The sequence below is a fragment of the Brachyistius frenatus genome, unplaced genomic scaffold (genome assembly GCF_029030835.1).
Source record: "Brachyistius frenatus isolate BFR_SWC_R1_liver_20210118 unplaced genomic scaffold, ASM2903083v1 Contig_91, whole genome shotgun sequence".
In the NCBI taxonomy this organism is placed as follows: domain Eukaryota; kingdom Metazoa; phylum Chordata; class Actinopteri; family Embiotocidae; genus Brachyistius; species Brachyistius frenatus.
In genome coordinates this window covers 497,067-520,369 of record NW_027210690.1, presented here as the reverse complement: position 1 = coordinate 520,369, position 23,303 = coordinate 497,067, and the positions used below count along the sequence as shown (strand labels likewise).

The 23,303-nt window shown below is 42.8% G+C and overlaps 1 protein-coding gene across 1 annotated transcript in view; it reads right to left on the bottom strand.

Moving 5' to 3' along the window:
• Positions 1-23,303, bottom strand: part of grin2da (glutamate receptor, ionotropic, N-methyl D-aspartate 2D, a) — a 108,112-nt gene that overhangs the window by 35,864 nt on the left and 48,945 nt on the right. The window contains exons 7-9 of the mRNA XM_069710362.1: positions 13,151-13,356; positions 10,082-10,250; positions 6,105-6,258 (exon numbers count right to left, since the gene is read on the bottom strand). Coding sequence (XP_069566463.1) covers positions 6,105-6,258; positions 10,082-10,250; positions 13,151-13,356 — 529 coding nt within the window. The remainder of the gene's footprint in view (positions 1-6,104; positions 6,259-10,081; positions 10,251-13,150; positions 13,357-23,303) is intronic.

Here is a 23,303-nt window from a genome sequence, read left to right as displayed (position 1 = left end):
TTTTCTCTGCAACGCTTCGTCGCGCAGACGAGCCGCTGACATTTCTGGAAAGCTCAAGCTGTGCGGTTTAATGGGATGTACACGGCGTCTCTCCGTGGCGAACACTCGCTGTGCAATTCAACCGAGAATAACGGGGGGGCTGGGATTTGGACGCAGTCGGCGTCCGTTTGGTTCTGAGACTCGATCGGCAAAAATAAACAGAAGTAATGAAGGAAAAAAAGTGTTTGAATATTGGAACTGTGATGGAAGCCAAACGCTTCGTTCCTTCATCGCACAAACATCCCGGTGAGACTGTTGTTATTCTGGGAGCTCCGACATGTTACGGTTCGTGTGAAGACTCTCAGTTGAAACACTCGTAATTAAATAAACGCTGTTTGAAGCAAAAAGGAGGTTGTTGGTGCCGTTTACATGAAAATATGAAACATGTGAAGCGTCCTGTCAGTGGAAGAAAATAAGGTTATTAATTATTCTGTCGTTCTCCCGGTGAATCGCTTCGGCTCCTGCGACTTTAAAGGTTCTGTAGAATAATCTCGCTTGTTTGTTTGATCCTTATTTTACAAGATGTGTCCATTAAACAGCAAATGTGGGTGCTGACACCGGGAAAATTAATAAATAAATGTGACAATAAAAAGCCAATTTAAAGGAAAAAGGAGTTTTTAAGTCTCATGAATATAGAACGGTTTTCATAGATTTGTTGTCAAATGAATTGCACTTTTCTCCGTTATCGCCGGGATGTTGACTTCTTTTTGAATTTTGAAAGCCTCAAACCGAGTTGCATTGTGGGTATTGTAGGCACCAGGTTTGGGCTAAAAAAAGGAAAAAAAAAAAAAAAAAGACAATTGCTGCGTTCAAATGGATCTCACAGGAAGTCGCCTGCACCGTATGCTCGGCGTTCGAGTGGCTGAGTCGAAAAAAATTGCTGTTGCCAGGCAACGTGAACGGCATCTCGAAGCCACGGAGGCTAACGATTTAGCATCCTGACGGGATAAATAAAACTGACCAACAGCAGACATCACCGAGTCGGTCTGAGAGTTTGTTTCACTCTCGCCGTGTAAAACACACACACACACACACACACACACACACACACACACACACACACACACACACACACACACACACACACACACACACACACACACACACACAGATACACACTTCCTTTACAACTCTTCACTTCTTCAATTTGCGCCTCCATCTTCACAGGGTGCTTTGACAGTTTAAGTGTTTGTCATCACAGCGTTTCTCTTCGTAGTCCGAGTCTCTTTTGTCTGTAACGAGTCCTTCGTGTCGGTCGTATTTGAACTTTCGCTAGTTAAGACTGCAGCTCAGTAAACACACAAGGCTGTGAGTTTACTTTTACTTTTCCCGTCTAATTCAGTTTTTTTTTTTTTTTATAAGATTGCTTTATTCTTGCTGTTTTTTGTTTTGTTTTTCCAGTCAGAGACGCTCTTCAATATTTAAAGAGTCATTGAAAATGTTTCCACGCTCCCAAAACTGACCGCTTTCCAGAGAGCTTGACGAGTCGAGTGTGCGACTGAAAACCGGAGAGGAGGAACGTTTGCTGCCAGATCCTTCGTTCAGACGGATTTACAGGGAAATCAAACGGCTTCATACGCTGGTGAATAATACATTTATTTTTCTGAGATGATAACGTGGAATTGTGGAGCGTTAGAATTGTACAATTTAATCAATTCATCAAATAACCCTGAAAATATAAGATTGCTTTATTCTCGCTGGTTTTATTAATTTATATCTAAACGAGAAAACATATTTGAAATAAGAAGCTATTTTGACTTCATCCATAGAAATTCACTACTATCAGGCCATTTTATCATTATTTTGTCAAAAATAAATATTTGTTGTTGACTTTTTTCTTTTCATATTGGAAGAAAAGCTCAAATCAAATACGTTTCAACTCAGTAAATCTTACATTAAAGAAAGTTGAGGCTTCTCTGTGCGCAGTCGGCCAACGGGATGTGGTGCGTTTAGGGAACTTCAATCAATTGCAGCGACCAGAAATAGCTGGCGTGTGAGGCGTTTAGGGGACATCTGTTAAATTGTAGCGACAGAAAAAAACAACTCCAAAATACTCCTGTAATACCCCCTCTCCCCCTCTCCCCCTCCTCCTCTAAAGTGCATGAAAATGAAAGATTTGTACTGAAATGTGGAATTACAATTTTTTTTGTTTGTAAACTTGGTATTGGAAAAAGTATGATTCAGGAACAAAGTCAAGGTATTGGTGCCAGTACCAAAACCTTTTACCTAGTTTTATATATATATATTATTATAATAGGTCATTTACTGCTAGTTTTCTCCTACAATTCATTCCTTCTTGCTTCAGTCTTTCCTTCACTTTTCATGCCTGATGTGCAGCTCATCAATTCCTCGCTAAATTTCAGAGTCAGGAGTTGAAACCCCAAATTAGAAACAGTTCTCCATCTCTTTCTGTCTTTTTATTTTCCTCCTCTCTGAAACCGTCTCTGGTCAAACTGCTGCGATGTTTTTCTGAAGCCCTTCCATCAGAAAATGTCTCCCGCCTCCTCATTTGCAACATCCTCTCGCTCCCCCGATTGTTTCTTTCGCCGCTGACCTTCCTCCGGTGTGTTTTCTATTTGCTCCGACCTCTCTTCGACCTTCCTCCGGTGTGTTTTCTATTTGCTCCGACCTCTCTTCGACCTTCCTCCGGTGTGTTTTCTATTTGCTCCGACCTCTCTTCGACCTTGCTCCGGCACCGAGTCGCCGTCGGTCCCTCGGACGCGGGAGATAAACGGCCTTGAGGAGCCGCGCAACGCCGTCCAAGCGTGCCGGGTTTCAGATTGTCTCCTAAATCTCCTCTGACAGATGGATGGATGAACTGCTGAGGCTGTGTAAGTATGAAATAGATCCCATGAGGAGGGAAAAGAGAGAAGATCGGGTCCATGAGGTTTATTTTATTGCAGGCTGAGCTTCCAGGATTGAAAGGCTTGGTTTGACATAAATAGCCAGGGAAATTAAAAGATATAAAAAAAATTATATGAATGACTGCACTGCACTTCCAGTATAAATGAGAAAATGTATATTCCTGCATGAGAGTAAAGTCATTCAACTCGTCTCCAACTCGCAAGCTACGAGTATCTCGTTACTCGTTTCGAACAATGTTTCCCACACATTTATTTTTTAGACCTTTTTTCCGAGAGAAACACAGCCGAGACTTTCACTGAGCTAAAAAACAACAACAAAAAAACACAACGGGTGCTCATAAATGACCTAAATAACAAATACTACATTTTTAGACTGGACTGCAATGGCCCGGGGGGGGGGGGGTTATAAAGCATGTTTGAGGGAGTAAGAGTATCAAAGCATGCAGGAAAAAAAAAACGCTCTTAAATTGAAGCTGTCGTGATCCAAAATATACGTGTTGAGAATCACATTAAAAGAAGCTGATTCAGCTGGTTTGGGTGGAGCTCAGCTATGTGAATAAATGTTACCGGACATTGAAGGGGCTCTACGGACACTTTCATTTGGTCCGAGTAGTTAAAAAAAAAAGGTCAGTACCCAAAGTACTCCATGTAAGAGATCTCTGCAGGTTTTTGGGGATTTGAACAATTGTGCAGCAGAAAGATGTTCGCTGTGTTCACCGGCGGGTTTTAGAGCACAGATGGACGCTTTAAAGAGGAGACGCCCGAGACGCCCGAGACGCTGCTCCGTGTTAACAAGTCAGGTTTTTTTTGCTACGGGGGTGCGGTCTCATCTGCTCTGCACAAATACAGACACACACACGCACACACACACACACACACACACACACACACACACACACACACACACACACACACACACACACACACACACACACACACACACACACAGTCGGAGTGGCGTGTCAACCAGCCGCTGCTCAGATTAAAACATCTGAAACAGCTCTATCACTCTCTCTATCAAAGCCACTCAACCTCTCTCTCTCGTTCCTTTGTGTTTGGTTTATGACAAGACTCTGTGTGTGTGTGTGTGTGTGTGTGTGTGTGTGTGTGTGTGTGTGTGTGTGTGTGTGTGTGTGTGTGTGTGTGTGTGTGTGTGTGTGTGTGTGTGTAACCCCTCCTCCCCCCTCCTCCCCCGTTGTCTCTCTCTTTGTTTTCGTTCCTCTCTGCCTCCAGCTTCCTTCCTCCCTCCTTCCCTCATTATTCCGTCGCTTCACGGTTGGAAGTGACTGGAATTAAGTCGAAGAAGATTTGTAAATTAAGAGGAGTCATCTGAGGTGAGGCCATCTTTGAGACACGGCCTATACTTCGTTTAAAAAAAAAAAAAAAAGACCCCCCCATCCTCCTTCTCCTCCCTCCTCCTCCTCCCTCCTCCTCCCCCACCGTGGGAGCTCATTTGAATGCCGAGTACATCCGAGTCTAAAGTGTGCGTTGGCAGCTTCGCTCTGAGATGTAGATCCAGGAGCGTAAAACCTCCTTTCAAAGAGGGGAGACAAAAGCGTGTCAGAGATGAAGGCCTCTTACATAATTGGGAATCATTTACAGCATGCCGTACGGGGGGTTATGTAAGTTATCGGGGGAGGGGAGGAGGCTGCATCTTCATCATCTTCATCTACATCATCACATTAAAGCTCATTACTAGTATTGAATTACAGATCAGGTTTCTGGAGTCCATTTTTGCTGACTCCCTGTAAATCTCCCGCTCTTTAATCAGATGACATGTCGAATACATACATATATTAGTGAACATGAAGAGCGTCGATTTTTGAATTTCGATCATTTTTTTGGTTGAAATGCTTCCTTTGACGAAGAGTTGCCCCCCCCCAAAAAAAAGAGCCATCAGAAAACAGTTATTATTCATCCAGATAAATATCAGTGAAATAAATCGATTAACACCTGTAAGCTTCAAAAACCTTCACGTCGATACCAGTTCCAGAAAGATACTCGTTTCAGTACCAATTTTATAAGGTTATTTTCTATAGCTGGAGTTTCCCAATGTTCCCTGAACGCCTCACACCGGTTATGGGTTGAAACCAGCAGTAACTGATGACATGTGTACCTGCAACACCGAACGAGAGCGTCTGAGTCTGGATGTCGCCGAAGCTTTCGAAATTAGCAAACGACTAACGAGGCATTTAACTGGCTGGAAGTCAAATAAAGAAAGGAGGGAAATTCCAATTCCAACGTAACAATAAAAAATAACAACACCGTCTGATGAAATGCCAACGACAGTAAGATAAATTATAAAGTATAGAATTATCCTCATACAAAAAGGTCTGAGCCATAAATCATCCTTTCTTTAAGGCTTTAACCTTTAAAGTGTTTGTTTCAATACAAATTCATATGAAGCCGTTTAGGATGCTGCTACTTTTTCTGAATGTATTTTTCTCTGAGTTGTAATGAGAAGAGTTCTTCTTGCACATGTCGACGCCTCCGCCGTGAATGTTTGTTTTTTTGGTTTCTGTTCCTTTGTGCCGACTTCGAGCCCGTTTGTCGGGCCGAGAAACATTTGTCTTCCCGTAAACTCTCGGGAGGCAAAAAATAAAGTGGATTGAGGAGAGATTTTTTTTTTTTCACAAGAAAAGAAGAAACCCCACAGCAGGGTCAAATACTTTCTAAAGCTCCTTCTCCTCCTACGTTATCCCTCCCGCTAGTAGCTGCCGCTACATCACACGAACCCGGCTTGATTTAGTCGAGGTAAAAGTCTTCACGATAAATAAAACACCTGAGTGAAAAACAAAAACAAAAAAAAAGATCCCAACAATGACGCAAATAAAATTAAAAACAGTAAAATTCCCCTTTGGTTTGATTCAGAAGCACAAACATGGTAAGTAGGACAGCGAGAGGGAGCAGCGTGGGGATTGAAGGAGGCGGGACACTGGAAACTAAAATAACTCCATTCGTATGCACGTTGATCTAAAAACAGGTGAATTACTCATTCTGTTGCATCCGACACACGTTGGACCCATTTGTAAGCCTCACGTGTCATTTTGTACCGTAACTCTATTTGGAATCAGTTTATAAGTCATTTGGAAACTCGTTGCATCATTTCACTCGAGTCTCTAGCTGTCGTATTTCTACGTGTCCCGCGGAAGTGAAAACCCGCGGGTACGAAAGCGTCCCGCTTCGAGGCGTGAAACTCACCGAGGAAAGCGGAAGGCGACACGGTGCCGTTGCTACGGGAAACCATGACGCTGATGCCCGTCTCCACGAAGGGAACGGAGAACTCCACGACCTCCGACCTCTCCTCGTTGATGGTGAGCGAGCCGATGGCCATGTCGGCCCTGTTGGACACCACCTGGAAGAACAGGGACGCCTCGGAGTTAGACTCAGGGAGCACAAAAACAGGACGGTTTTATTTGAACAGTTGTTATTTCAGCCGTACGACCGCGTCGGAGGCTCGCCGGGAGCTTTTTAGATCAGCGGAGGTGAGTTTCTACCGCCGGGTAACACCGGACACCTTCAGAGGTCACGGAGAGGTCCTCGTGTTCGGGATCATACGTGTATTTTTATTTTTCTTTACCAAACAGACAATAAACTATTCAATTTAATTAAATGGGACGAGTTCACGCTCTTTATCTTCGTGCAGCAAAAAAAAAACAAGCGCCGAGATTCTTTGAAGAAGAAAAAGTCTAAAAGTTGTGAATGAACTGGATCCGAATCCACTCGCAGGTTGTTTTGTTTTTTTTCTCCGGCAGCTCTGAAGGAAACTCGGCGAGGTCAGGAGGTGAAGACGCTGAGCTCTGTCGCGCTCCACCCGGCAGGAAACAGAGGTTAGTTGACCGCAGCCGAGGGACCGTGGACGAGGTTGTAGAAGAACTGGCTGCCGACCAGAACTTCATTAGTCTGTTCTTGGCCGGGCCTCAAAAAAAAAGAAAAAAAGAAAAAGTCCTCGGTCCCCTCGGCGGACACACCGGAGATCCAGCAGACTCTTCAAGTCACAACCCATTAAAAACAAAAAATGTTCCTCCGACTTCGATGTCAGCGCTCGTTCCCGGGCTTCACCTGTCCGTCGGAGGGTTGTGGGACGACGACTTTTCTCTTATGATTCATTTTTGGAAAATTCATAAGGAAAAAAAAATCAGCCTGACAGTAAGATGGAGTTTCGGTGGTGTGACACTCCGTCACGGCTCACTTTTAGATATGCAAAGAAAACATGCTATTTGTTTTACACATTATTATTATTATTATAATGTAAAATAATTATGAAGACTTTGTTAGCTGTTTAACTTTCTAGGTGAGGAGTTCTACCAAATAAGTATGAAGTTACAAAGGTAGTAGTAACTGACCGCAAAAAACAAAAACAAAGCTGCAGTTACTGGTTATCTCCACAGGTGGCGCCAAAGAGAAACAAAACCGAGATCTTGGAGATTGTTACTATAAATGTTTTTCAGGCGGCTCATTTCACTCTAAAAAACAAAAATGACACCAGAAGAGAGTTTCAGATGCAGAAGACACCAACAGTTACAATAATGGAAATATTATCCAACAGGTAAATGAAAGTTAATGGAAGCGTTTTTAATTTTCCTCTCTGTGAATATCAGGCGGAGATAGTCGTGATGCTTTCCCCTCTCTATTTTTTCTATTTTTCTGAACCAAACAAGACAAGAAACTATTCAATTAAATGAGATGCAATAATTTAAAAAAAAATCCTTGAAATTCTTTCGTCTCTAACTGAGTTGACGGAAAACATTGGTGAACTCGTCGCCCTCCTACAAGATCCTCAAGATTCATCTGTTCTCAGAAACAAAAGAGTCTCTGAAAAAAATAAAATAAATAAATATTCAAGGTACGTTTCATCAGTGATAATATAAACAAATATAAAAAATACTTTGTGGATGAACAGGATGCTGACGTTCACCCGGTTCATTGACGACGAGAGCATCGTGGGGGAAACGTGTCTTTAATCAACCTCGTCTGGAAACTATTGAAATGTTACTTTGAAAAAAATATATATATATATATTTTTACATTTTAACGAAGATCGCTACGAGAATTTGACACCGTGTCATCAGCTGCTTCTCCACCTGTCGTCATAATTATTCCATTTAACTCAACTCGGTCATTTCAGATATTTGAATACAGCTACGTCTGAAAGCAGCACCTGTGACACGTCTTCACAGGAAGTGCTTCATTGCTGCGCAAGAATTCATACTGAGGGGGGGGAACGAAAATAAAAATAATTACACCGGGATGACTCACGGTTGAGCATGAGAAAATGTAAAGGATGTAGGAAATCACTGCCTGATCGAGATGCATTCACGGAGGAAGGACAAAAATAAGAAAATAAATAAAAGATCCAGGCTGAGAGACATTTTGAGAAACAGCAGAAGATGATTGTCCAGGAAGTGAAAGCGCAAGGTCACCGATGTCTGCTGACGTCTGAGGCGTCTGGATGTTTTAGTCGTGGGTGAAATTGAACTTTCAGAGGAGTTAAGCTCATAGAAAAGGATGTAAAGGCAGCAGACATCCATGAAAGGACGAGGAAACAAACAAAAAGGTGCTTTCTCTTTTGTAGGTACATTCTCTAATCAAACGTGACATTAAGCCCCGCCCACAGCCGCTGACGTCTCTACAACTGCCGATTTCTCCCGCGGTCCACCTCCAACATACAACTGTTCGATATGTCTCAGCATCCTGGGGATTACAGCAAAGCGTGAAATAGACACGCCCTTTGCAATACAGAAAAAAAAAATGAAATAAAAAAACCGTGAGATAGCAACGCTTTGGACCGTCTAAGCGTGAAAGTTACACGTTTTCCTGCAGCAGATGAAAGTGAAACCTACTTTGAGCCGTGTGATTTACAGGGAAATGAAAACTCTTTTTTTTGTTTTTTTTTGTGGGGTTTCGGATTAAAATAATTTAATATAAAAAAAAAACATGTTTGGGGTTAGGAAACCAAAGACAACTCAGGACATTTCAACGTCATCGGTCACATGATCCCGCGTCACGTGACACGTACGTGCTTTAAGTTTCGCGCTTCCCAAATGCGTAACGTTTATATACCCAGTCTGTGGTCTGAACTGGCCCTTAAACTAGAAGCTGGTCCTCACAAAAATAGGAGTACTTAGACCACACACACACTCAGTGTTATAATTCACATCCCTGTCTAACTCCATGTTAAACCAACTTCATTAATCCGGCCACCAGAGGGGGATTGGCATCGTGGAAAACAGCAAAGTCTGCCAACACACAGTCATGTAGCTACAAGCAGCCTCTCTCTCTCAGCTTCTCCAGCACTAATCTTTCTGACAGCCTCGCTCCATATTTCCTCTCCTCTCCTTCGATTCGGGGCCCCGATCCTCCTTCGCCGGGTCACGTTTTAAAGGATTTGAGGGAGGATAAAAGAGAATTTCAAAGGAGCTCCTCGAATAAAAAATAAATAAATAAAAAAAAGCCTTTTTGTAAACAACAAAGGAAACAAACGCAAAAAAAAAGAAAAAGTGACGACAGGTACGGTGACGTAGGGAGATTTAAAACACGTAGTTACAGTGACCCTGGTTTTGTGCGTCTGTGCTGCTAAATTTTGAGAGAGGATGGACGCCTGAACGCCTCACGAACTGGAAATTTCCCAGTTGGATTTTTACTTTTTCAGTCCCTCTGTGGTTAATTTAGGTCCTACTAGTTAAGATCAGGGTGTCGTGCCGTCAGACGAGTTTCTTGTCCGCTACTTTGCCGTCTGTTTTAAACGACACGTAAAAATGTCCCGTACGAATATTAATGATCGTCTGAACGCCGAACTTCCCAGCTGCCTCGAACGCACCCTCATACTGCTGACCGAGCTCGTCCAGAATCAGCTTCATACCCAACACACAGATGGATATTCATTTTCATAACTGCGCTCAGACTTTTTGATTTTCTTTCCAAGGTTTGAGAAAAGTTTTTTCTGTTTTGCAGTTTTCCTTGAAACACAGAAACACCAGAAACACGTGTTTCCGATAAGAGGCGGCGGCCATGCGGGATTTCAACATTTTTGAACGTGTGAACAAAAAACAAAAAAAAACAGGTAACGTCAAATTTCCAAAACAACACAAGTAAAAGTTGCTAAGTCATGTTTTTTTTTTCCTTTCTTAAAACTATTTTTCCAAATCATATTTGACATTCGACGTGACGAGCCTCACCTCTCCGACCATGCCGTTCCACTCGCCGTCGATGTTCTTCCCGTGCCGGCCGTTGGTCACCAGGTAGAGGTCGTAGGTGAAGCCCACGATCTTGGCCAGGCGCTTCAGGACGTCGATGCAGAAGCCCTTGCAGCAGTGCTTCATGGGTCCGGCGCTGTCCACCGCCAGGCTGGAGGAGGAGGAGGAGGACGAGGAGGAGGAAGAAGAAGAGGAGGAGACGGTGAGTCCCAACGTACGGGAATCCCAGAACATTCAGATGAGTATCAGTCGAGTGGCTCGCAGTGCCCTCCATCAGCTCTCCACAGAAAGTGGCCGTTTGATGGGTCCCTCTGAACACTAAGCTATGGCAACCTCTTGGCTCTGTTGCCTAGCAACGCAGCCTGCGCTTTTTGACAAATTGATACCAGGAGCCAAGAAAGGTTTGAACTTACGAGGAGGGGACGCCGAGCTGCTCTGTGTTCAGTGCAGACTTTTATTTTATTTTTAAATTTTATTTATAGTTGCACAAATCTCATGAATACGGGTTTTTTGGTGTTAAAGAGAGAGAGAGAAAAAAAAAAGGAAATACAAGGAGCGATTACTTCCACCACGTATCTCCGCTTCTTTAAGCATTTACTGAGGAGACGGCAAAACATGAACAAACGTGAGAGCACTTTCAGGACTGACATGATTGATGGATGTTGAAGGAGAAGACCCTCAACGCAGACGTATTTTACACATTTTCCTGTATTCATCAAATCGCTACTCGGCTCCTGTCTCTGAACGTTGTCACGTTTTCATGAAGCGTCTTGGAAAAAGTAAAAGTTCCCGAGCACTGATTTACAGGAATGTGTTTCATTTGAGCGCCAAACAACCAAATCATGCTGACGACAGCATAAAAATAAAGAGCATAAATCATCTCGGCCCGCCGCACTGCAGCAAGACCGGTGGTGGAGGGGGGAGGTGGGAGGAGGGGGGGGCGGGGTTAAAGAAAAAAGATAGTAAATCAATTAAACAGTAAGTACATAAAACACAAAATAGATAAAGACGGAGAGAAGGGAGTACAGAGGAACCGCTTAAGGAGAAGAACCGCTGTGAGATGAGTTGATTAACAAGACAGCAAACTTCTCTCTCGGCCAATAAAATTGATGGAGGAGGAACTCGTTAACTTCCGATTGGCCGGGTCACGTGGTCGCAAGGAAGGAAGCTTATCAGGGATGGAGGGGGGGGGAAACACACACACACACACACACACACACACACACACACACACACACACACACACACACACACACACACACACACACACACACACACTTATTGTCGCCTCACGTGAACGAAAATAGTTATGAAGGAGTCAGATTATAAGCTGCATGACTCATGATTAAAAACACGTTAGATTATTACCTGGCATTCTGGGTAATTTACTGAATCGGTGCCACCGAGGGGCCCGAGGATGACGACGCAGACCAGGTTTCTTCTTCCAATGTAAAACTCTCCCGACGTCCCGCGTACGTTATTTCTTGATGTTTATGATCCGGGCTGATTAAAGGACAACTTCTTTTTACAGCCGGAGCAAAAATCATGCTTGTTAGTTTGTTTTTGTTTTTGTTTTTAAAGGCTTTAATCTGTTGCCGTGTGACTTTGAATGTATCTATAGCTGCAAGTGAGGCAAATTAATTTCCACCCTCGGGGATGATTAAGCTATTTTGTGATGTTTTAATCTGCAGATCCCAGGTGGGGTAGCTGTTCTTTAACCCTCCCTCCTCCCCCCGTCCCCCCCTCCCCCTTTTACCATCAACTCCAGAGATGGTAAAGATTTACCGTCTCGTTCGTGGACGTGCGACCAGACATTTCAATTTCACGAGGGATTAGAGCGCTGGACCTTCTGTTTTCTGGACTGGTCTTTATCAAACCCATTTTTTTCTTTCCTACTTTCTATCAAGGTTTATTGGCTGATAAGGAAGAAAAAAAAAGAAAGAGCATTAAGGTTAGAAAACACTTAACCGACTCCTGTTATAAAACCGGTTGGGTCTGTTCTTTGAAGTGTTACAGGAAAAAACCATAATCTTCATCTTACATTATTTTCACTGCAGTTGTTTTTATTTTTCTAACACCTTAAAGAAAAAAAAAAATTAAAACTGCTCATTATCCTCAGAAAGAATCAAATTGAACTACCAGAAAATCGACTTTTCACCACTGGAAGTGTGCGAGTGGAATTTTGCTTTAATAACCATAATGGGCACTTTGTCTTGAAAAACAGTTTTGTAACAGCAAGAGATTCGCTAATGTGCCAGTTTGAAGAAGTATTTTCAAAGAATAATTTGACCATATGTGTAGGAAGGCGTTTTATTTTGCAAATCTGACCTGAAATAACCTTAATATGTGAATATTACTCAGTGTTTTCAGGATTAGAATATATGCGGCTGTATTATGCAGGATTGGTCGATAATACATTTGTCATAATTTGGGTGTATTTGACAAATATAATTATACAAGTAGTTCTGACCCAGAAATCTGATTGGTCAACTGAACATTTGGACCGTGCTCAAATCAGCATCACAGCACACCAGAAAATATCATCGGGAATATATCTCAATGGCGATTTATAATTTGAATTTAATTGAAAATAATCTGTGATATAACACGGACGGTTTGGTTTTAAACACATGACACGGTGCTAAAATCTTAAAAACACGTGAGTCCATGGATATCTTTGTTCATCAGATATCTTTGTTCATCAGATATCTTTGTTCATCAGATATCTTTGTTCATCAGATATCTTTGTTCATTAGATATCTTTGTCCATCAGATATCTTTGTTCCAACCAGACTGAGCTCGCTGAGCAGTTTAGTGTTTCTATGTTCTGTATTTATTCAGTTGGAGAAACCATCTCTGGAAAGCAATAAAACGGACTACAAAGAGTCTATTGGCGTGACATGCTTGTTTTTCCAGCCGTTAGCCGTGCCCCCCCCCCACCCCTCCGCCCCGTGTGTTGCCATGGAAACGGATATCGCACTAACTAAAACGTTTTTTCCATTACGAGAGCGAATTCGCGCACCGCTGGGAACCGAACCGGCGGTGCGTTACCTGGAGTTGACGGGCATGCGGCAGGGAACGGAGTCCCGGATGCAGGAGCTGGTGCCGGGGTCGGCGGGCTCCACGATGACGAAGGGCCTCTCCTCCAGCGTGACCACGCGGAGGTGCTGGGCGTCGTCCAGCGGCTTCAGGAAGGAGCCGTAACGAGACAGGGGATGGTAACGCAGACGCAGGTGACCGTTCTCCCACCAGCCGACCTGGAAAACAACACGGACAGCAAAGAAATGTTCAAAATCACAACTCAGGGAAGATCTGGTTACCTTTTAGAGACGTGAGATTCATCAGTTTAAAAACAAACAAACATCCGGATCACGTCACGATGCATCTGATCAGTTTCGTGTTCGTGAGTGTTGATCGCATCTTCAACACCGGCGTGACAAAAGATCTGTATAAATGATGCGTTCTTACATACATGAATATGGACCTTAAAAATACGTTTTTTTACTTTGATGGAGATACGATATTTGTATTTGAAAGGAATAATAATAATCATTTGATTATCAGCCATATCAGCTGAGCATCTCTAGCTTGTAGTTCACCGTCTCTGAAAATACTGGATTGACTTTTGTTTTTTTCATGAGAGAAGTTGACACCTTTTGAATTTGAGTTTATTTTTAGCCAGAGGTTGTTTTGAGCCAGCCCCTAGTGGCCTTTAGCGGCATTGCACTTTAAGACACGCCTCCATTGGCTTTCACGTTTCATTTAAATTTGAGGCGACGCTTTCAGAGTCACACGGACGAGGCGGCGACATCGTCGGACTGCGATTCTCCTCGGTGAATCACCTCCAAACCGGCCTTCTGTAAACCAGTCTCACGTTTACAAACTCACCTGGAAGTAGACGACTGTTCCACCTCCTCATAATGTCGCACACGTGACGGCGGCGGTGCCGAATTCATCGGCGACATCACGAGTTGGAAAAGGCTTCATTTCATACGACACCGTACGGAAAGCCTCGAGGGACAACATTACAAACGACGGCACGACGGGGACCTGATTACCACTCGCGGGTGCCTCCGTCCATCTGTCTGCTCGCTGTGTTTTCATGTTTAACCGAGGCGCATATTTTTTTGGTCATACTGCGAGGCGGTAATTTGGAAGAAGAGACCGAGACCGAAAACATCTCACCGGTTGCCGCGGTGACCAGCGAGCGAAAAACAAATCTGGGTACATCGGCGCGAGGGCTGTGAGTGGACGGACGGGCAACCACAACGCGGCGAAAAAGTCATTTAGTCATTTTCGAGCTGCTGTTTGGATCTTATTTGCATCCAGACAGTTTTCCTGAAAAACAAACAAACAAGCAAAACACACATTCACACGTGTTTCTGTCACTTGTGAGGACATTAGGATTTCCTTGACCGTGACCACGACATGACTCGCTCTAATCTGAGACGGGAAACCAACAAAAAGAAAGCTGGTTTCAAACTAGTCATATATCAAATTGGATTTTCTCATTAAAACTTTAGCGATTTCTTTCCTAGTAAGGTCAAAGAAAACTTGTAAAATGGTTGCTAGGGAACACGCGTGGTGCTGTCCAAATTAAGTTATCATATAGACAGTCACTACGGCATGACTAAACTAAATTTACTTTATTTTATTCCTCTTTTAAACATTTACTTACACATGCATTAGTGGTATTCCTGATTTCAAGATTATGTAACTTTAACCGGCATTAATTGGTCAAATTGTCTTAAAGTTATTGGACTTTTGTAATTCTTCTTATTTTGGTGAATATAAATGATCACTAAGGAGTTCAGTCTGGTGTGAGGTCCGATATTTCACGTTATGTTTGTTTCTCCTCCTAAGCAGGTCATTTTACAAGCAATAGAATATGTTTTAACAGTTCAGCTACCTAACATTTAACAATAACAACTGACTCTGCTTATGAAGTACTTTGAGTGACACGATGCATAAATCCCGACTTAGTAAACACTGATGTCATATAACCCGGCTACGTTTGAACAGATAAACAGCTGATGGTCCCACTGAGGACTAATTCATACTTTACATATTCACCTATATAACAACATCCATTTTGTAATTTAAATTCGATTTTTTTTTTTTGTTCTTCTGTTTACAAGAAGCCTCACACTCCAAATAACAAGGCCCGAGCACGGTACCGTACAAACACACAAAGACACATGCATAAACACACACACACATTCATTTACAAATAGGTGCACCGACACACGCCCGCATTGTTATTCATGATCATTCATTTCGGCCACTTTCGAGGTATTAACACAAAGGAGACCCGGCCGCATGTTTTCTGCTCGTCTCTCCTCCTGCTGCATAAATAATAACAACATCCGTACTCTGCTCGTCTACTCGGTTACCATGGAGCTCAAACAAACACCGCACACGTACTCGGAGAGATGTAATTTTGATGTTTACCATCACCTTCAATCACCTGTTGAAGAAATGCACCCGAGTCATTATCTTTTTTTCCCTTTGGTCTCCTAATGCCTCCCATTAGACTCGATACTCTGAGCTGCGTTGCTCAGAGGACTCAATAGTCCACTACTTAGATAAATCCATAACTCTGCTTGCATTACTTCCAGAATCAACTCCGACCTGCATTCCTTGAGGAATCATTGCCTTCTGCAGTCATTGCTCCCCAAATAATCTGTCGGATCAATATTCGGATCTTCTCCTGTCAATAATTTGACCTTAATTATACCGAGCTGCTCTCCACACCAACAACATGGGAGAAAAATATTGGCTTCTTCTTTATGTCCTTTTTTTTTCTTTTGTTCAGCCTCACGAGGCTCGTTGTGACGCAGCTCCTCTTCGGTTTACTACAACAAATCAGTGCTGAAACTCTTGATTGGTGGCCAGCTGAGGAAGAGCACGAAGCCGGCCTTCCTCACTGTCTGCTCTCTCTCGCAGATTTGTTTTGATCGTTTGGTTGATTTGGAAGGAATCAATTGATTGGTGATGTTGCGAATGGAAAATGTCGGTATAGTCGGCATCAACATGATCAAACATACACATTTCTCGATATCACGGCAGAAAATTATTTCTTATTTTTTATTATTACCTGAACTCTCGGCACGGGATCAAAAAACACATTACTGTCACGTCAAACATTTTTGTTCAAAGAGAAGCTACTTTTTTTTTTTTTAATTGTGTCAGTACCGCCGTGCATAGCTGCCTGAAATATAAAAAAATTAAAAACAAATTCAAATGATAAATACACAGGATAAAAGGGATCATTTAAAAAACATCGGCATCCGTCTTCAAGCATTCAAGAAAAACAGCACGCTTAGCGTGAAGAAGCTAACGTTAGCCTCTGTGAACGTTTCTCGTTTGAAGAGTCAAACCTTTTTAAATAACAACATAACTAATCTTTAATATTAAAGTTACAGCCTTCAGTAAACACTTTTTTTTTGTTTTTAAGTCAGCGGGGAGACAGACTGGATGCTGCAGCCCAGAAATCCTCCCAACAGGACGAATGAAAAAAAACAACCGCAGTAATTGCTGAAGGACTGGCAGTCATTTTATTGCAAAAACAAATCATCAATGGACGTGTGCGTTCGTTGAACGTGACGCCTGCCAGCCGTGGATTCATTTCAACTTTGAAGTGATTTCTGGCTCTAATTTCACTCTGCTGCGTTTGTCCAGAGCAAAAAAACACATGCAAAACTGCCGTAAACAAATAAGGTTTAAAATGGCCTCTGAGAAAAATCGCTTAAAAACTCAAGTCTTCTGAAAGCGCGACAAATTATGGCATCAACAGGTACGACGAGGAGTTTGATTAAAAGTTCGTTTTTAATTAAATTCAAGCAGTTGTTCCTCTGCGGTCGACGGATTTGGCTTCAACCAGTCGATGTCGGACTCCGACGAGAGTTTCCTGCATTTTTAATTCTAATTAAATATGAAAACATGAGTTCAGTGAGCGCTGAACATCGACGTTGCGTGGAGATGAGAACATTTTGAAAACTCAAGGTCTCACCTCAAGGCTGAGCTCAGGATTTATCCCCAAAATGTGGAGCAATGGTACAGATTTGGACAAATTAGCATACTCCAAATGGGGATTAAATTTCCTCATTAATTCCAGTTAAAAAATTCCTTCCTGCAATGCGGCTTCAACAAGGTGATGTAGTGAGATTAGCGGCTGACTTTGATACACATGTCAGATAAACGTCTGATCTGTGCTGATTATGTGTGTGATCATAGATCAGTGCCATTATTATCACGCTTTCTCATCAGTCTTCTGCTCGTATCGGCATTTTGCTTTAAGCCTACGTAACATCTTGGATGTTTTATGAAAAAGAGGTTAAATTCATTTAATTTGATTGAACTTTAATTATCAAACAGAAATGCATAAAGAAGAGAAATAATATTGCTCAGTTGTGATTTTTAACTTTAGAATTACACTTTTTAGCAGATTGTTTTATTGTATGTATTTATAAATGGACTTTATAAGTGGAACAGTCTTTCATCATCTGTAAACAGAGCATGCACACCAGATGATCCAAACTGGCTAAATTCCATTTTAGCACGATGCTAACTTGACTGATGATTTAATAATTCAATCTTGTCGCTCTTAAAAACGGCAACCAGCAGCGACGTCACCCGTCGGTTTGTTGAATGGCCGTTATGAAGCCTCCTGTTCGGATTTTGTCTGTCGCCATCTTTGCTAGTTCGGAGCAGTTTGGACCAGGAAGTGACCATATTTGGACGAGCTGGGGGAGGAGCCAGCGGTGGATCTGACCGATCTGATTGGAAACCTGACGATACTACGTCCCGCCCACCGATAGCTGCAACCTGACTGCACCACAGGCCTGTCAATCAAACAGACACGCCCCCCAAAACCAGGTCTTCTTGAATCTTCTTTTCTAATGAATGAGGGATTATTTTCAGATGAACCTCCAGAAAACTAATAAGAAGGAGTGACTTTAGCTAACAACACCGAGATAACTGATGGACACATTTTATTCACTTTGGATTTGATGAGAGAAGTTGAATGGGAGTCTATGGAGCCGGAGGCTTTTTGGAGCCGACCTCTAGTGGCACTCGCTGGTATTGCAGCTGAAGACACTTCTGGATCGGAACCATTTTTCAGACGCAGAAGCTACAAACTCTTTTATATCCAGTCTGTGGGCTCTTCTATACTTTCCAAAGGTTATTTATTTCACGGGGGTTGTGATGCCGTTTACAGACACAGCAGTCAGGTCATAACAGAGTCAATGATGTAAGCATATTTGGACCGGGTTTTAGTATTTATGTTCACCTGCAGTAGCGGGAGAAAAAAAGTTCTGCTCTGCAGATTTAAAGCCTGCTCACATGTGAGGCACCTTCTGAATCACCGTAACTGATTATGAACTCCATCAGCCCCCCTGGCAGATGCATTTTAATCAGTGTTGAGGTTGCGAAACTCTTACTGCGCCTTTAAACCCGACTGAGGTGGAATTAAGGTTTGTTTGGTTTAGACTCGCAGATCTCCTGTCACATCGATCAAAAAAGGCAGTCGGTTCTATTGTCTCATTCACTCATTGATCCACGAACCCCTTGCTGTTTACGCTTCAGCTCAAAAGAACAAACAAACAAACAAACATAATATGACTTGTCTTATTGTTGCATCACACAACACCCTAAGTTCATCAAATTTACAGTCTAAGCTGTTCAAAAGATGCAATGAAAGAAGACTCGGTCAAAAGCAGAAGAACAAAAACAGTCCTGTGCGTGTAAATCATAACAACTCGACATAATTAAAGCAGAAAAATGACTAACTCAGAGTGACTAACAAACTCCTTACGCAACGCTTATCAATACAGAGAACAAGTTAAGTTTCGCACAAGTGAGATTCAGCTCCACTCCTTGAGTTGCTCAGCAGATTAAATGGGAAGATGTGTGGTGTGGTTTAACCGATGCTGTCCGGCCGACCTGCTGCTCTGCTCTCATAGTTTCAGCTCCTCTTTGCAACACGTCCGGATCATTTGGCCGCGATGTCCAATCTTCAGTGGCAGAAAAGAAATGATTTGATTTGTGTCCTACATGAATGAGCGGCTGTTGTTACTGTATCCTGAATCACTGACATTTAAGGCCAATCCGCATCGAGAGTGTTTTTTTCCGACATCCGTTCAACAGATCACTGAGTAGTTTCTATTTTTACTTCCTGCTCAGTGAGCCACAGACGGCTGTTTAAAGGTTGAGTGTGTGAGATTTAAGAGGATCTATTTGGTAGGAATGGAAAATCATTGAAAATTGTGTTTTCATTAGTGTATAAATCCGCTGTTTTCTGTACTGAACGAGGCCTTCGCATACCGTGTTGCACCCGAGCGGCAACCAGCAGCGACATCACCCGTTTGTTTGTGAACGGTCGTTACGAAGCCACGAGTTCGGATTTTGTCCGCTGCCGTCTTTGCTACTTCGGAGCAGTTTGAAGCAGGAAGTGACCATATTTGGACGAGCTGACTCGATCTGATTGGAAACCCGACGATACTGCGTCCCGCCCACCGATAGCTGTAACCTGACTGCACCACAGGCCTGTCAATCAAACAGACACGCCCCCCAAAAACAGGTCTTCTTGAATCTTCTTTTCTAATGAATGAGGGATTATTTTCAGATGGACCTCCAGAAAACTAATAAGAAGGAGTGACTTTAGCTAACAACACCGAGATAACTGATGGACACATTTTATTCACTTTGGATTTGATGAGAGAAGTTGAATGGGAGTCTATGGAGCCGGAGGCTTTTTGGAGCCGACCTCTAGTGGCACTTGCTGGTATTGCAGCTTCAGGCACTTCTGCATCTGCCTCGTTTTTCAGACCCAGAAGCTACGAACACTTTTATATAAAGTCGGCGGTTTTACCAGTAACCATCAAGGGACAAACCAAACACTGGCTTTTCAGGTTTTACGTGAGGTTCACAGCCTTTGTAGATTCTCTTACATCCTTGGGAGGGAAGGGGTGAGATGAGGGGATGGTGTCAGTCTACGACCTCAACGCTAGATGCCACTAAATCTTACAAACCGCTCCTTAAAATCTAACTAGCCTCACTTACCCAGACCTACCGCGACCTTGCTGGAGAATGGCCCGGTCACACCGTAATACCACCATGCTACAAGGGCAAATTTTATTTCTTTAAACCAAGCACAACTGTCATGGCTGAAACGCAATGGTGCCGTTGCAAAATAGTCTTTTGCAAACAGGAACATTAAAATGGATAAATTCCAGCAAAAAAGCAAAAAGAACCGAAGCGGGCCTCATTGCGTGATCCAAATCTTTCCATTTTGGGCGTGTAGGTTGGTGCTCGGAGGCTGTTGGTGGTGTTGTTTCCTGTTGCAACTGGTATTTTGAAACCGGTAACACGCAGTTCTTGAAGAGAAGGGAAATGTCGCCTGACACAGTCGGCCAACGGCAGGTTTACACCAACGTCCTACATCTGGTGAGTCAGAATAAAAATCAACCCAATCTCCTTCTGTTTATATGTTGTGACCTATGTAATGGTGAACCGGTTAATCATTCTCCGGGTGTCACTGCGAACTTTCTGCTTTTCAGTCCCCCCTACCCCCCATTCCTCTGTGGCAGGTGGGAGAAATCAATGACGCCATTTCTTCTTTGTGAGCCACACTCCTGAAAAGTACATTTCTGCTTTTATTCAGGCGGGCTGGAGGTGTGTGGAGATGACGGATCGAACACTTCAGGAGTATTTACCCACCGCCCAGGTCTGTGGATTCCAGGTAAGCGTTATTTGTCCATATAAATTAGATATTCTACAGTGGGTATGAATTATTAATTTTTATATTTGTCTACCACCTCCTCACAAAATATGTTCTTTGCCGAAAAGGCCAAACCAAACATCCACCTGCATCAGTGTCTCCGTGTTTGTTCAGCTGCCTTCAGATTGCTGCACTCAGCAAATAAACTTCATGATTCAGGTCAGGGGAGGTTAATTCAGCAGCTATGAACCCGGGAAAAATGGGGATGTTCAGACCACTGAGGTTTGATTGGGTAGTTTAGGTCAAGTGCTGGTCTCTGAGGAGTTGTACTGACACTGTTTGGCCATTATCTTTTGGGGTCAAAGCCTTCATATAACATTTACTTCAAGAGAGCCTGGATTTATGGATTTAGGCCTCTGCACGTTAAATCTGAAATTCTTCGCCTTGAAATAACAGCGTGAAAACTTGGTCGATTATAAAACTATAGTAACTGTAGTAATTTTGCATCCAAAGCCTCAAAAAAGATTAATTCTACATTTATGAAGGGATTTTCATGTCTTTTAAGCTCCTGAAGATTAACTGTACCCATTTTTTCAGTGTAGCTTTTTTTTTTTTTTTTTTTTTTAAAGAGTTTGATACACGTTGTCTCTTTAGTAACAACTCTAATGTTTGACTGAGGCACTTGTAATTTAGGCTGGGTTGACTTGCTTTTCTTGTTGTTGAAACTTATATGAAAAGAAAATCATTGCAAAACCAAATTTGTCACAAATGTTCACTTTGGATCAGCAATAAATTGTTTAAAGGTTGGAGGTTAAAGGTCAATGTGAGTTTAATATCTATCTGGGTTTGGACAGATATGAACGTAAACTACAGCTTGCGGAGGCATAAAACTGCTTGTCTGTAATTCTAGTTTATAGCTGACGTACGCTGATTTGGAAGTAAACTGCAGTTCAACAAGGAGACTGAGCCCAGTTCATTCACTGCATAAGTTCTGGCCATCTGCGTTTCAACTCATTCAAAAAATGGCCAGTTTGGTGGCCAAAATGCAACACAAACCAACACAAACCAATGGCTGACATCATGATGGCTTGCTACTTTGGTTTTTTCCTTGTTGTTCCTCTTGGCCATCTTGCAGAGCACCCCGGGCTCCACCACCAGAGGAAACATAACTCCTTGGCTCGGATGCTCGCTCGCAGAGCCCTCTGCCATCGGTCTGGTCCAACCTACGAACTAACACTCTGGCAGGCTAAAGGGCTTGTTGGGACAGTGAAAACAAGCTGTTTCACATTGTCATCTTTTAGGTTGATGGTGTAAACATTAGCTGATGAATTTAAGTCCAACATTTGACTCTCCTTTTATTCTTTTTGCTTCTCATTTTGAGCTGCGTTGCTAAATGCTACGTTCAGCAGCTCTTCACTAACTTTGTCCACCAGCCGTATACACGCAGTGAATGTTTTTAGGGCTTCACTCTAAATAGCAGCCTGAACGACAACGATAAGAGCAGCGAGAGTGAGCCGATACTGTGACATTTCAAGCCCACAAAACCGAAAGAATGAGCTGAGAGACGGTGAAACTCAGTGCAGTGGGACACTTCAGACTTGGGCAATAAATCTCAGTGGGGTTTGTCACTTTTAACATAATAACATCATCCGTACAAACATATGATGTTGCTCTGTTACCAGCATAGCTTTGGTTGCAGAATTTTCCAGAGAGATCGTAAATACTGAGAAAATGATTAAATATTGTGAAGTCCATAGGGAGGTGTCCTGTTTGAAACGAGACATCGCCACCCTCGACTCACCTGATACAAAAAAAAACAGAGCAGTCGTCTTTTGCGAGCATCAGAGCAAACTAAAGTCGTATCTGTCAGTTTTGTAGCCGTGTTTTTTCTATCTTCCCTGATCCCACGGAGTACAAGACGGCAACCTCCTCTGTCAGTCTCTCAGCATCCATTCAGCGAGAAATTCAATACAGAAAAGGTGAGATGCATCAGAGAAAGGGCAGGATATGGTCCTGTGATTCTTACAGATGAAGCAGAACTTCAGTTTGTTGCCTCTCGCACCAGGAACCGACGATATGTTTCCTGTCAGGTTAACGGCTGCCAGAAGTACAGATTGAATACACTGAACTCACAAAGCAGAGAGAGACAGAGAGAGACAGAGAAGACTTAAAACCCTGAATAAAACAGACGACTCTCTCCAAAAATAAATGCCCCTTCTTCAGCAATCAGCATAAGAGACGGTGCTTTTATTTTTTTGGCGCAGCCTTCGTGGAGTATCGGCAGTACAATTTCCCTGAACTCAATCTTGCTACGAGGCTTGTTATCTTCTGCAAAACAAGGCAGGGGTATATTTCCGATCATAGCATGCATGATTTATAAAACACTGCAGCTCCCCCCTCCCCCCAACCAAACCACCAACCGCTAAGTCCAAGTTGTTTTTTTTCAGAAGCCAGAGTTTTACAGAAAGTCCAGAGGGAGAA